The sequence below is a fragment of the Haliaeetus leucocephalus genome, unplaced genomic scaffold, assembly GCF_000737465.1.
Source record: "Haliaeetus leucocephalus isolate CR32 unplaced genomic scaffold, Haliaeetus_leucocephalus-4.0 Scaffold555, whole genome shotgun sequence".
Classification (NCBI taxonomy): domain Eukaryota; kingdom Metazoa; phylum Chordata; class Aves; order Accipitriformes; family Accipitridae; genus Haliaeetus; species Haliaeetus leucocephalus.
The window spans coordinates 18466062-18480529 of NW_010972991.1; the positions used below are offsets into that span (position 1 = coordinate 18466062).

General features: G+C 37.1%; 1 protein-coding gene across 10 annotated transcripts in view; it reads right to left on the reverse strand.

The window, feature by feature from the left end:
- Positions 1–14468, reverse strand: part of VPS13B (vacuolar protein sorting 13 homolog B (yeast)) — a 484692-nt gene that overhangs the window by 411109 nt on the left and 59115 nt on the right. For all 10 annotated transcript variants that reach the window (XM_010577053.1, XM_010577052.1, XM_010577051.1 and 7 more), the window contains 2 exons: positions 14231–14405; positions 2161–2429 (listed from right to left, as the gene is read on the reverse strand). In XM_010577053.1, coding sequence (XP_010575355.1) covers positions 2161–2429; positions 14231–14405 — 444 coding nt within the window. The remainder of the gene's footprint in view (positions 1–2160; positions 2430–14230; positions 14406–14468) is intronic.

Below are 14468 nucleotides of genomic sequence, written 5' to 3' on the forward strand. Positions count from 1 at the left end.
TTGCATGATTTTGATATACAAATTTAAAGTGCTAGAACACACACTCAGGTTAAAAAGCATATAACCTGCAGCTAAGAAAAAGGAGAAAAGAGGCACAAAATAATGAAGGTGTTATGTTTCACATTAAAAAAATACTTAAGTTTATGGTGAGCAGCTTAAATAGTTCAAATTCTAATTTTTATATAAAAATATCCACAAGCTCTCATTATTTTCAAGAGCAGATACACATGGATGTTGTTTTAAATTAAAATTTTGTAATCCAAATGTCCAAGAAAATTGGATGAAAAAAAATTACCGATCACCCTTCAGCTGTGTGCAATTACAATAGAGGAAAAGCAATTAATTGATTAAAAGAACTCAGACATTACAAGAATCATTTTCACCATTATTAGAAAACGCTACATTTAATTTAGCATGATTTTAACTGGAGTGATATCAACTGTTGAGAATGCTAATGCAGAAACTTGACCTTATTTTTTAACCAAAATATGAACCACAAATTAATTCCATACATTCTTTGTATGCAAGCAGAACAATGAATTCTGTTTTCCTCCTAACTGTCACCATATTAGTATCATATATCACTTCACATTTAAAATTTATAGAATGTAAGATGTTACATTTTAAGTAGTTTTTATCACTTCCTAATATAAAATGCATAAACTTGTCAATGAAACTTTAGGAAAACCCAATCCAGCAAATCATATTTAAAAAAGAAGTTCATATTATTTTTAATGAGTTTTCTCACGTGAGGAAAGAGTGCACAAAATTACTACTGTATGACAAAGCACAAAAGAAAGATGCAGAGCCATGATAAATGAGAAATTTGAGTTTTGGTGGTTTGTTTAGGTTGGTTTTTTTAAGTGGTGTCCCAGGGATATAAAGGAGGAAGAAAAGATTTTCCATGATGGTTTGGTGGGTTTTTTTTTTTTTGGGGGGGGGGGGGGATTTTGTTTGTTTGTTTTAAAATGAAGGCTGAAGCAGATTGACACAAAAGAACATAACTGAATGTTTGTTGATGTCCTCAAATTTTGCAGCCGAATTTGCCAGGAGACTAAAGGCTTAAAACATTAACCTCCCCACAGAATGCCTGCATACTCCCAAAGTCACTCGTCTCATCCTTTCTGACAGCTGCTGAGCAGCTAAATGCTCTGCTACACCACCAGACAAAAATAGCTAAGACAGAGTTGCCATGAAGCTCCTCAAAACACTCTCTTGTGCCCAGATGACAAGCCAAATGGGTAGAAAAGGGACAGGGAGCTTCTGATGGTATTGAGTGTATAATCAGGCACATAAACATTATAAGAGGGTTATGGAAGTACTGCAGTTCATCTGAAAGGCTCAAAGTCATTAAAGTCAACCTTAAGTTATTCTGCTGTTCATAGAAATAGTATTATTTCCTGTTCTGAAAAGTTCTGGCCTTGATTTAATATATGTTTAATTGTAAAAGCAAGAGCCACTTTCTATTATAGTTATGCACACAGAATTCCTTCCATATAGTTTGGCACATGTTAAAAGTGTTTTGCTAATTTAGAACCTTAATTTTTAATTTCTGTCAGTACATCTCAATATCTTATTCAGACTCCCCATATTCCCTTCTGCAAGCTTAAAAAAGGAACAGAGGAAGCCCAGCAACTATTCTGAGATTTGTTTACAGAAAATACTCAAATCTTTCTCTACACACCATTCAAATCCAACCCATGGAAAATACTTTCAATGTTATCAGTTTAAATTCATATTTGCACATATTATAGTTTAAAAAAATAAAAAAGTATTCCTTCAATTCACAAGCTATATGAAGCTAAAGCTTTTTTATAAATATATTTATATAAACATTAGATAGAATACTGCAGTAAACATTCATAGAAAGCCTTTTAAGCTTTTTCTCCGATCAAAAATTATTAATCTAAGTAAATTAAGTCGTTTCCCTTTAAGATTAAAATGTTTGCACTCAGCTTCTAGCTCAACTGGCAAAAACACCTCACATTGCAATTAACAGTACATTATGATGCAAGAGGAACTTTCAACATTCACATTTTTTGCTATTCATTAATGTAATATTCCTTGTGTTGAGTCAAACAGTATACAAGCATGCAGATAGTCTTTACGCACTTTCTCAGCAAGCCAAATAAATCCTATATGACACAGAGAAATGCTTACCTTAAAAGTCACTGTTGCCTTTGTACAGTAAAACCCAATTGAAATAATAGGATCCTTGAGGGACTGAGATTTCTGTGGATGTAGCATTGTTCCATCATCAGTTCCACTAGAATCATTCTCTTCATCATCATAACTCACAATAGCAGGAACAAAAGACCAAGCCCAAGAAACCCATCCCTGTTGCTGGTCATCGTCATGATGCAAATAAGGATCTTGATTAATATATTGTGTAGGATATTGCATTACTGAGCTTGTTTCATCTTCTGCACCTTTTAAAACAAACACTAAGTCAAATTTCAAATCACCCATGCTTGAAAATTCATTTATTATACTCACAATTATAGTATGTGAAATTTATCTAGGACAGTATTCCACATATCATTCACTGATACTTTGTTTATAATGATAGAAAATAAGTAGAAGTCTTAGACTTCTGAATATAAGTTTCAAAACATTTGATTCATTAACATTTTCCTCCAAAAAAAAAAAAATTAAGGTTCTTCACAATAGTTTTGTTATTGTACATTTGCAGTAAGACCAGAATTAGTTATCTATACTACATGCTTTCAAGATTCCTTCCATTAAAGCCTTTCTGAAGTTGCAAATTAAACCCTACTAAATAATGATATATTAAAAACTTGTAGTTTTAAATTTTAAAACAAAATAAAAAAGGACTTCAATTGCCAAAGCCGTAATAAGGAAAATGTAAACACAGCACAGATCCAAAAATTAAGGTTGAAAACCCCCTTTGTTAAAAGTCAGCTTTTCAAGCATTCAAAGATACAGGTTTATCTGTGCTCAAAAAAGCTGGTATGCCACTTCTGAGTCAAAAAAACAAAACTGGTCTTCTGTGAAAAAAATATTAGAGAGCATACAGAACAAAATAAGGATTTCCCAAAAGATACGAGTCTAAGATTCATGATCCAAATGGGTAACACTGTGCATGTACAAACAGCACAATTAACTTCACCTATCTGGCTTCACCACCACTCTTATGGGACTCCCGAGGGGTATTAACTACTTCAGAATTACCATAGGTAGTACAGTATGCAGCACTGTTCCCGTAGGGAAACAATATTGAATGTATTATTTAACTGAGAACAGAAATAGGCATATCCCATTTCTATTTACTTATTTTTAAACTCAGAGATTCCATTCGTCCAAGTTTTAGACCTTTTAGTCTTTAGTCTAATTAGTCTTTAATCTTTTAGTTTAATTATTTATACACTTGCACAATGGGAGAAAGCATAAGAAAAAACACTCATGAGAATTCTCTGCACATGCTTAGAGGTGAAGACATCTCCTCCCACAAGGGCAATGCGAGCTTCCTGCCTGCTCCCTTTACAAAACAGTGTCAGAGATCAGATTTCACTCCAAATGTAAATCTTGAAACACAAGAAATACAGAAGAGGTGCACATAAAGTCTTGGAAATTGCCAAGAGGCAGAACTATCAGAGGTAGAAGGAAAAAGAATTGATATGGAGCATGACTTGAGTAGTTTAGCCTAGCCTGTTTATGGCAAGCACAGAAGAAATGGTGGAAGGTCTGCCAAAAGAGAAAAAAGTGTGGAGGTGTAGGACCTGGTTCATGCATAACATTTGGTCTACACAGCCATAAAATTCAGCGATCATTTAGCATACTTCTTGCTGCAGTATGTGCACACACAAAACCAGTAAAAGATGCCAAGTAATAGTTTGGTTTATAATATTTGTTAGTATTTTGGAAGCCATTAAAATAACATCTTTTTTTAACATCTTTGTCAGCGACATGGACACTAGGATTGAGTGCACCCTCCACAAGTTTGCCAATGACACCAAGCTGTGTGGTGCGGTCAACATGCTGGAGGGAAGGGATGCCATCCAGAGGGACCTTGACAGGCTTGAGAGGTGGGCTCATGTGAACCTCATGAAGTTCAACAAGGCCAAGTGCAAGGTCCTGCACATGAGTCGGGGCAATCCCAAGCACAAGTACAGGCTGGGCGATGAGTGGATTGAGGTCAGCCCTGCAGAGAAGGACTTAGGCATATTAGTGAATGAAAAACTGAATATGAGCCAGCAATGTGTGCTTGCAGCCCAGAAAGCCAACCGTATCCTGGGCTGCATCAAAAGAAGCATGACCAGCAGGTCAAGGGAGGTGATTCTCCCCCTCTACTCCACTCTCGTGAGACCCCACCTGGAGGTCTCCAGCTCGAGCTGGAGTCCAGAGGATCCGCTTGAGTGGGTCCAGAGGAGGGCCAGGAAGATGATCAGGGGGCTGGTGAACCTCTCCTATGAAGACAGCCTGAGAGAGTTGGGGTTGCTCAGCCTGGAGAAGAGAAAGCTCCAGGGAAGCCTTATAGCAGCCTTCCAGTACCTAAAGGGGGCCTACAGGAAAGTCTGAGAGAGCCTTTTTACAGGGGCATGTAGTTGTCATGGTTTAACCCCAGCCAGCAACGCATGCAAGCACCACACAGCCGCTCACTCACTCTCCCCCACCCAGTGGGATGGGGGAGAAAATAGGGAAAAGAAGTAAAATTCATGGGTTGAGATAAGAATGGCTTAATAGAACAGAAAAGAAGAAACTAATAATGATAATGATAACACTAATAAAATGACAACAGTTATTATAATAGGATTGGAATGTACAAATGATGCGCAGTGCAATTGCTCACCACCTGCCGACCAACACCCAGCTAGTCCCTGAGCAGCAATCCCCCCGCCCCCACTCCCCCAGTTTCTATACTAGATGTGACGTCCCATGGTATGGAATACCCCTTTGGCCAGTTTGGGTCAGCTGCCCTGGCTTTGTCCTGTGCCAACTTCTTGTGCCTCTCCAGCCTTCTCGCTGGCTGGGCATGAGAAGCTGAAAAATCCTTGACTTTAGACTAAACACTACTTAGCAACAACTGAAAACATCAGTGTGTTATCAACATTCTTCTCATACTGAACTCAAAACATAGCACCGTACCAGCTACTAGGAAGACAACTCTATCCCAGCTGAAACCAGGACAGTAGTGCCATAGGACAAGGGGTAATGGCTTTAAATTGAAAGAGGGTAGACTGAAATTAGATGTAAGGAAGAAGTTCTTCACTGTGAGGGTGGTGAGGCACTGGAACAGGTTGCCCAGAGAAGTTGTGGGTGCGCCTTCCCTGGAAGTGTTCAAGGCCAGGCTGGATGGGGCTTTGAGCAACCTGGTCTAGTGGAAGGGGTCCCTGCCCATGGCAGGGGGGTTGGAACTAGAGGATCTTAAAGGCCCCTTTCAACCCAGAACATTCTATGACCTATGATTCTGTAAGACAGAAGAGCAGCTAGACTAAAAAGGGTGATATCTATATACTGTGAGACAGAAGATGGAAAAAGAGGAAGATAGATGTATCTTCTGTCACTAAATTAAAACTACAACAACCATTACGTAATCAACAGTCAAACTTTGGAACAAATGCACACCAGCCTAGTAAGCAACCCACAACATCCTCTAAACCCTTCAAAGCATAAATACAATGTCAATTCCTTTATAACAAGTAATGCATGAAGGGGAGTATGTACTTTGGAAACACAAAGCCTCTTTGGTTTTAACTCACTATGCTAACCACTGCATCAACTGCAAAAAATAGGATAGTGAAATATAATGATAAAACCCCAATGTTTTACATACATGAGTTTGTTAAAGGACAAAAATGCTCCTACTCATCAGGTTTTTAAATCCACTCTTGCTAGCCACCTGTAGCGAGATCACACTGGAACAATCAGGCTTCATAGCATAGGGCAGCGATTCAAGTTAAGAAATACATTTTACATAAATTACAAGATTGCAGTGTGACTGCATCTCACTGTTTTCATGTTGAAATCAAGTTTGACCTTCAGAAATGCACTATCCTTTCCTTTAAAGGAATTGAGATACTTATCTCTAAGACTCTGGAAACTGGTATCTCTGACCGTAAGTCTGGAATTAACCCAGTAGAAAATTACACTCTATTTATTTTTCTGCCCGTATTAGTTTTCAGCCAGGTAACACTGTGCCAGCTTAGCCTGTGGCTACATAAATACAAGTGCTGGCACTATGGGAAGAGGGAGGGAATGCATCACCATCCCTGCCAGCAATAGCATAAGTTATCATCTGGTTGAATCAACCATGAAACTGCATAAATGAAACTTGCTAAGTACTTCAAGAAGACAGCTGTAGAAATTCATTCTTGTATCACTAAATAATGTAGATATTAAAATTTATTTCCTCACCCATATTTTACCTGCTATAAGCTAAAGAAGCTACTGAAAACTCACAGCTAGGAAGACATTATGATTAATTAAAAATACAAAACTTATGGAATAAATCATGTTAAAAAAAGAAGAGAGAAATTTGCAAGGAACAAGAGTTATCTGGCTAATAACAGTTTTAGTGCCAACCTTGAGAATGTAATAGCTCTTAAATTTGTCCTTGCAGCATAAACTGTCCTTGGAGTATCTCAAATGTACTAACACACATGCTTTCAGGGTAATAAATATTTTCTGTATGACTTTCCTTTGCACATATTTATTATACAAGTAATGCACAGAAATGACTAACAAACAGAAAAAGTAAGTTCAATGTTTGTAAAAGTTCCCCCCAATATGATTATACTATTCAGTGGCTGTGTTGCCAAACTGAATTTTATTCAAAAGGTGATGTTTATTTTGGATCTATACCACAGAAAGACAATAAATTGACTGCCTCATACCATGCTAGTAGCTTAGATTTTTTATGTTTAGTTTTACTTCACAGTATGTATTAAAAAATAGTGGCTCATGATCTATTATACAGGCATTACACTAGCACAGCAATATCGATGAAGGAGACTGCACATAAACTGGAAATGATACCAACACCAGCAGAAACCAAAATCCTATGTTCCAAACTCTAGTCTGAAAGGTATTCCACATCTCCTTTTAAAAGCAAACGTACCCCCAACACTGAAAATCTGATGGCATCATAACTGTAGCATGAATACAATATTACAACAAAGTCGCACACTCAAGTGACAGTACTTTTACACATCTAAGAGGTATCACACTTATTTTGTACAAGACAACCCACTACAGTGATTCAGGTAGCCAGGAATCGGTACTGCAAAATAGTAAGGCTTAAAGTTTTTTTTCTTATTTCTGCATCAAGAATCTCATCTTCCTTAAACTCAAACCTCTAGATCCTACTAGACCAGAATACACTCCCACCTTGCAGACAAACGTAAATCAAGGGAAGAAATCATAAGTCCCTTTTCCTGCTGAGTTGCACAGTCCACTGGATATGGAATGTGACTGTATCACACAAAAGCTTCAGGTTCAATTCTAGAGAATCCACTTTTTCATGGTACATACCTCCATCTATTAAATTAACTTCCCCAAGCTTCTACTCCTAGTCTATTTGTCCTGTCTTACTGTAAACTGACACTACCCTAGTGAAGATGTGATGGAAAAGGAGGGAAAGAATGAATCACCTTCCAAATTTAAGAAAATTCCAAATAAAGAATGATGCCACAACAATTGTAAAGTGCTGAAATAACACCAATAATTATTTTAAAGTGCTCCCCATGATATTACTTGGAGCTGCTAATCAATTTTTTTTAAAATTTCAATTATTTAAACTATCCCAACCTCAATAAAATTAGGAGCAGATGTGTGAGTTAGTTAAGGGTGAGCTACAAAACAAGTGGCAGTGATTTTAAAACACTAGGACAAGAGGTAGGAGATCTATTTTCTATTTTAATGGCAAAGGAGACTAAATAATGTGAATTATCACAACAAAAGGGCAAGTGCCTCTGGGCTGAGGTACAAATCACAGGACAATTAATCTCAAAGTGATATGTAAATGCAGATGCCCAACAGGGACAGGAAGGTGTTAGATATCTGACAAAGCCAATCCAAAGAGTGTTTTTGTTTCGTATCTTGCATACGAGTTCAAGCAGATCAATTGGAAATACACTTTGCTCACTGGAAGCATTAAAAAAATTGCTTGCATTCTGCCGTCTCCATTAAGCCACTTTTAAAATCATCAGCAGCAGGACTGGCCTGATATTTAAGCTTTTATGTAATAAGTAAAAACAAAAGGTCAACCTGTGACTCACACCTTTCAAAGATTTAATCAGATTTTTTGGGGTCCCTACTTAAGAAGGAGTATTAATGGTTTTCAAGAAAAAAAGAAAATGGCCAGACAACATAAAATAGATGTTTAAAAGGCATTCATAAAAACCTAGTTCTCCACAAAAAGGTTATAGTTCCTAAAACAATAAAAATATTTAATATAAACAAATTTAATCTCCCCAACTTAGAAACTTTATAATTTGTGAAGATTTAATCTTTACTAATTTTTTTAATTTGCTACTCATTTTGACGGCTGCTCATTTAACTGATGTTAACAGATGTAAGCAGTTCTATGTGCCTAAACATGTATTCCAAAGTAATGAAATCTGGCCAGCTCCATACAACAAGCTTGATACCCATCCTCAGGCATATGGGATCCCAGCAACCAGTTACAACGCGCTATTATAGATGCCTACAACAAAGTTACTGTCATGCTGGCTGTTAGACAGCTGCACAATGCACTGACCCCACAAGCCTCATTCTGTAGGTGTCTGTCTATGCTGCATCTTTACAGTCTGCTGAAATACAAATTGCAAGTATACCTACTGTTCCTTGGGAGGATATCAAAGTATATAGGCAAGTAAGAAGTTACAATAATGGAACTAGATGACTGGGGAGGGAGGGAAGACTGTGAGGTTTACTGCACAGGTCATTTACCCCACAAACCATATGAAGAGCTGAAATAATATTATGTACCCCAGTACAAAGGTCATATATATAACTCCATCTCTTTAACCCTCAAAAGAAGAGAGATAAAAAGTGCAGGGACAAGAAAAATACACAGGAAAGTGTAATTTGGCACACAGAACCTTTTGTCCTGACATCATTTCAGTCAAACTGGGGATCATTTTCTCCACTGTTTAGGAATAACTCTCCTGTACCCAAACTCTTTAACACAGTGCACAGCTGCTTCTCCTCAATCAAGCATGGATAAATAAATCCATTTCAGTTCTCCCGTTTTTATCCTAATAGAATATTGCAGAGTCAATTCCTTCAACAGCTAATGCTCACCTAGAATTTCTTGCTGTCACAAAGTACTTGCACCTGGTTTTCCTCAGTAAACTCAAACCTCATATTCAGCCCAAAGTAGGCAATATATTAAACTCATTCTCTTGATCTGCTTTTTGTTCGATTGGTATCCCCCAAAAATTCCCCACACTACTGTTCTTATCACCAAGTTTTCTATAAGGACCACTTCAGCCCATTAAAAATTTGAGTTTTATAGGATCTACGCAACATTTTATTCTGTTTAGTGTTGTAAAAGTGTTAACTCCTCACATTCACAAAGGCCTTCTTTATTTTCATTTAGGTTTTTTGAGAGTAAAGATCACGACAGGGTCAGTGTGCTTTACAAATATTAGAAAATGTCACAATATTCCTTTGGGATGGAAAGGTACTGTTATTATTGCCATTTTACACCTGGGAAACATGCTTCATATGCTGGAATTACAGCTGCCATGGATTTCATTTCATGAAAGAAAAAAAACCCCAAAACTTTCATAATACAGAATTGCAAGGCAATTATTCAGAGGAGGCAGCACCATGAACTGTTAAAACCACTTTCAGAAGTTCAGTAGCTCATACTGCTCATGATTCCAGCTTCTCACATCTGTCCCAAGCTTCTTGCTCAGCATCTTCTAACATCATCGTGCAGACCCATCTCAGCTGTCTGCCTGCCTGCCCTGCACCCCTCCGTCAGCAGTGCAACTTTTCATTTCTAGTCCACTGCTTGTATGCTTTTGCCAAGGGAGTGCTAGACTTCCTCTGCTTTAGCTTTTTCTGTCCTTCAGACCTCTCAGATCATTCTTTACTTAACCAGCTCTAGTATTTCAGCCTTAGATCATCAACCTCAGCAACTCCATCCAACTAAATTCCAGCTCTCCCTTGTATCCTGGCTTCTTGTCTCCTTTCATGCCTATATTGTTTCTATTTCTAGTTACATTGGCCAATTTTTTCACCACAAACCAAAAGCTTATTCTCAAGTCCCAGCCTGCTACAACTACAACTGCTGGCTCTGCCATAGGGTCATATCCACACCCTCCTCCCTTTCGTATCTCTCAGCCCTGAAATACATCCATTTCCTCCTCTGCACTACCAGTACAGTCAGACATCCAAGCCCACAATTCAGGTGGCCCTCAATCCCTCAGAAGCAAAAGCCCTGTCCAGCCCTGAGCAGCAGCATGGTCCAGCATGCATGCAGTACTAAGTAAATTTACATACCAAACTAAAGCGAGTTTCTACCTGTATTTCTGACCTGTAATTTTAGCTGTATATTTTGAACGCTTTCAGCTTAACATAATTTGAGCAGACTTTACTCAGGCAGCAAAATATGTTCATGACACAGGCTACACTGCTGCCAGATCTCAAGGTCTTGGTCTTATGTTTGGTTATACAAGAACAAACTGCTGCTGGAATACTCTTAGACATGGATAGGTGACTGATTTTATTATGTCAACAACAACATAACAAAAATAAGCTCCATCCAAAAGACTAAGAATTAGTGATAACTGAACACAGTAAATTCTTCAAACTGAAAGGGTGGGGACTGCTTACTAATAAACACTGGGTTAAACTGTTTAATGAATCTTCAGAACCCTTTCAAAGAGTTATAAAAATATAATCTATAAAGGAGGTCTGTACATTATTAAACCGTAAAGAATTTAGGCACAATTCCAGTGAAATTAGTCTTGGATTTCATGAAGCGTTACTCTTGGAAAAAAATGTGGCTAATATAGCTCAGCAGATAATACATGCCATTTATTATTGTACTTCATTACATATTTTTTCTGAAAATAGTAGCACATTTGAGGTTTCCTCAGAAAAGTTCACATCTGTGATTGGAAATTTGGATGACAAATGCACCATGAAGTGCTAAGAAAGTGGGTTTTGTTTCCTTCTCAGACACAGATATAATATGAAGTCAGAAGAAAAAAAAGTAAACTCACAAACTGATGGTATGGGTAACCTGGTTAATGTCGATTTGGCACTCCTGCTTAAGTGCACTGAACAAGAGGAAAAAAATCATTAGCTATTTAAAAGTTTTATTTATGTGTGTGTACATGCATGTGCACATATGTGTGTACATATGCCCACATACATACTAAACTCTATGCAGGAAACAAGCATAAATGGTATGAAGGGAAACAGCTGGTAACAGTTTTAAGCCTGTATGTGGCAAAGTATTTTGCAGTGAAGACAGAAATGGACTTCTAGAACTGCTTCTACAGCTCTGGCTTGGCCACCCAACAATTGCCATCTGTTTTGTGTTCTGAAGGAGATAGTTCTGTCAAACAGATATGACCATATAATTAAGTGCAATGACAATGTTTCAGCACAGCATAGTTGAAGAAAAGCTGCATAGGAAATTACAGATTTCCCCCTTGGTAGTTCTTGTCATTGCAACCTTAGTCTAATTTCTGACCCTTCTGACAACTCTTCTGTACATCAGTGTGAATTTACATGATATTATCTCTTTTTTAGATGGCTACTATATGAAAAACTAGGAAATCACATTCACAGTTGTTCAAAAAAAGACTGTGAATGAGATTTACAGACAGCAATTGCTATTCCTTCCTAAGGACATACATTAGAACTAAGGATGACAAGAGATGCATTGCCAAAGATTTACTCATATTTGGACATAAGGATCTCAAATTCCATTCCAGATGCAGAAAAGACTGAGTACTTGTAGGCAGATGCCTTTTGTTTTAACCTTAGTCTTCGCTTAAACTATATTTTTGTTCCACTACCCATCTCAGACCCTAACAAATGAAGCCAAACAAACAAAACCTGCATACCCCTCCTATCGGACTTCCATCCTCTTCCACAGTTACAGCTGTTCATCCCAGTCTTCTCATTACCAAGCTAATCTTCATCTCCAATCTTTAGATCTTTTCATTTGTAACTCACTGCCTACCAGTCCCAGCTGTTCTCATATTGACTGGTATGATTTCTCTATTCTTTCAATGTCTTTCCTACATTCAAATGGTCCGACTTGCCTTAGTAGCTCCAGGAATCCAGACACAAAGTTCAAGCAACTCTAACTACATCAAAATTCTCTATGGCATGAAAACTTGGCCAAATTTGGGTGAACTTTGATGGGAACGAAAAAAGATATTCATGGCACAAAGATAACCCTCTGTCTGACAGCAAGGGTAATGCAACTCTTCATAGAAAAGTTCTTCACCCTTTCTCCTGCAAATAGTACAATCAAAACATTGGTTAGATGCAAGGAGTTCTTCAAATGCACACCAATGATTTTTCTAAAAACTAGGCTTTTTAAGTTTCAGGAGAAAGTTAAGTTAATATTTTTAGAATATTCATCAAGTACTTCTAGTCGTATGTCCTGTATAACAAACTCCACATTTCTTCTAAGGCAAATAGTTTCTAGTGCAGAAAACTATTTGAGCTTTAGAGAAAATACAAGACAACTATTTACAGACATCTTATTTATTTGCTCCACATAGCAGGAGCACAACAGAGAAATCTACATCTGGCATGACAGTGAAACGGTTATCTGTGCCAACCAACACTGAAGGCTATATTTTGGCAAAAAAATTTCCATTGCTGTCATTTTTCTAATAATGTACTTATTTCTCTGAAACCAGAGAAGACAGCAATACAGGATCAAAAAATGTATAAATTTATGTAAATTAAAATTGTAGATTTCTTAAACAGAACAAAATTAATTAATTTAATAGTTTACACAAAGTTTCAAACTGTTATAATACCATAAACATAAGCATAGCTTAAAAGTGCCACATCACCTTCACATATAATTCCAAGAATATTCTAGAAGTTATCATACTCTTGGCTGCATGGTAAATATCTCTTCCTACTCCCCCAGATCCAAATTCAACCTTGGAGAGATATGCAAAACTTACATCTTGAGGAGATTAACACACTAAATAAGTTCCCCTGTTTTGACAAGTAAATTAACTTCTGCACTACAAAAGCGCAAGAAATTTAGGATTTGGAATGACAGTCTATCCTCCCTCTTGTCTATTTTTTAGTGCCTGATACATTACAAAAACTTCAGATTCAAGTTTGGATGTTCAAGATCGTGACACTCCTGATTAAAAGAAATTTTATTTCCCTTCATTTTTAATATAAACTAAGCACTCATATGCCTTTCTTATGTTGCTGCAAATTCCTAACAATTCACCTAACATGAAACCTCAACACTCAAATACATGACATGATACAACTAGAAAAAAAAAAAAAATACAATAGCAAAGTTGGTAGCTCCTAGCAAAACCACAAAAAATTGGGACTGGAGTGAAAAAGTTCACAGCTCAAAACACGTCACTGTTGTAACCCTAGCAATATTTGGGAAGTAGCAGATGGGAAGCCATCACACAAAGGCAAAGAGAATTCACCCCTCCGTGCAATGCTCCTCAAAAGATCATGTCACAGTTACCATGAAAGATCGTGTAGAAGAGGGAATACATGTTACATGAAAATAAAAGCAGAGGAGACTACACAATGTAAAAGGATAGAATTACTGAAAACATACTGCAAAGTAATACTTTGCTGTTTAGAACAAATGCCAATATAGCTAGTCTCAGTAACAAGTTTCAAAGAAAGAGGGAAAAACACATCACTTTTTGAAACTGGCAGCAGCCACATTTGAACTAAATAAAAGAGAAAAGTCAAAGCTGACTAAGGACAGGTGCCTTGTTGCACGATATAGTGACAGATAAATCCAAAGCACCCTACTGTGTCACAACTCTTAAAATGGTCTTTTTTACATGAAGTTTAACCTCAGTTTAGTCAGGACCATCAGAATACTTTTCAGAACATAACATGAAAAAGATGTTAGAGCACTGCATACTCACCCAGCACAATGAACTGCCTCTAACAAACTGCAGACTGCAGAGATACTTCGCAATGACTAGCCTTGGCCATTTGTATTTGTAAAAAGAGAAGAAATTCATGTTTTTAACATTTCTTTTTAAAAAGTAAATATTGTTTTTACCTGTGATATTTCCCAATATATCTTTAGTGTGGCAAATCAAATCTTCACTTTCCCCATCTTTGAAGTTGCCTATTTCTCCATAATAAAGAGCAATCCCAAGTTGCATTATACGTATAAACATAGGAAGCTGCTGATCAGAGATTGAAAGTTTCAAACTTTCAACTAATGTGTGAATCTAACATGAAACAGAACAAAAGCAAAAAACAAAGGTCAGTCATCATTTAAGCCAACTTTTAAA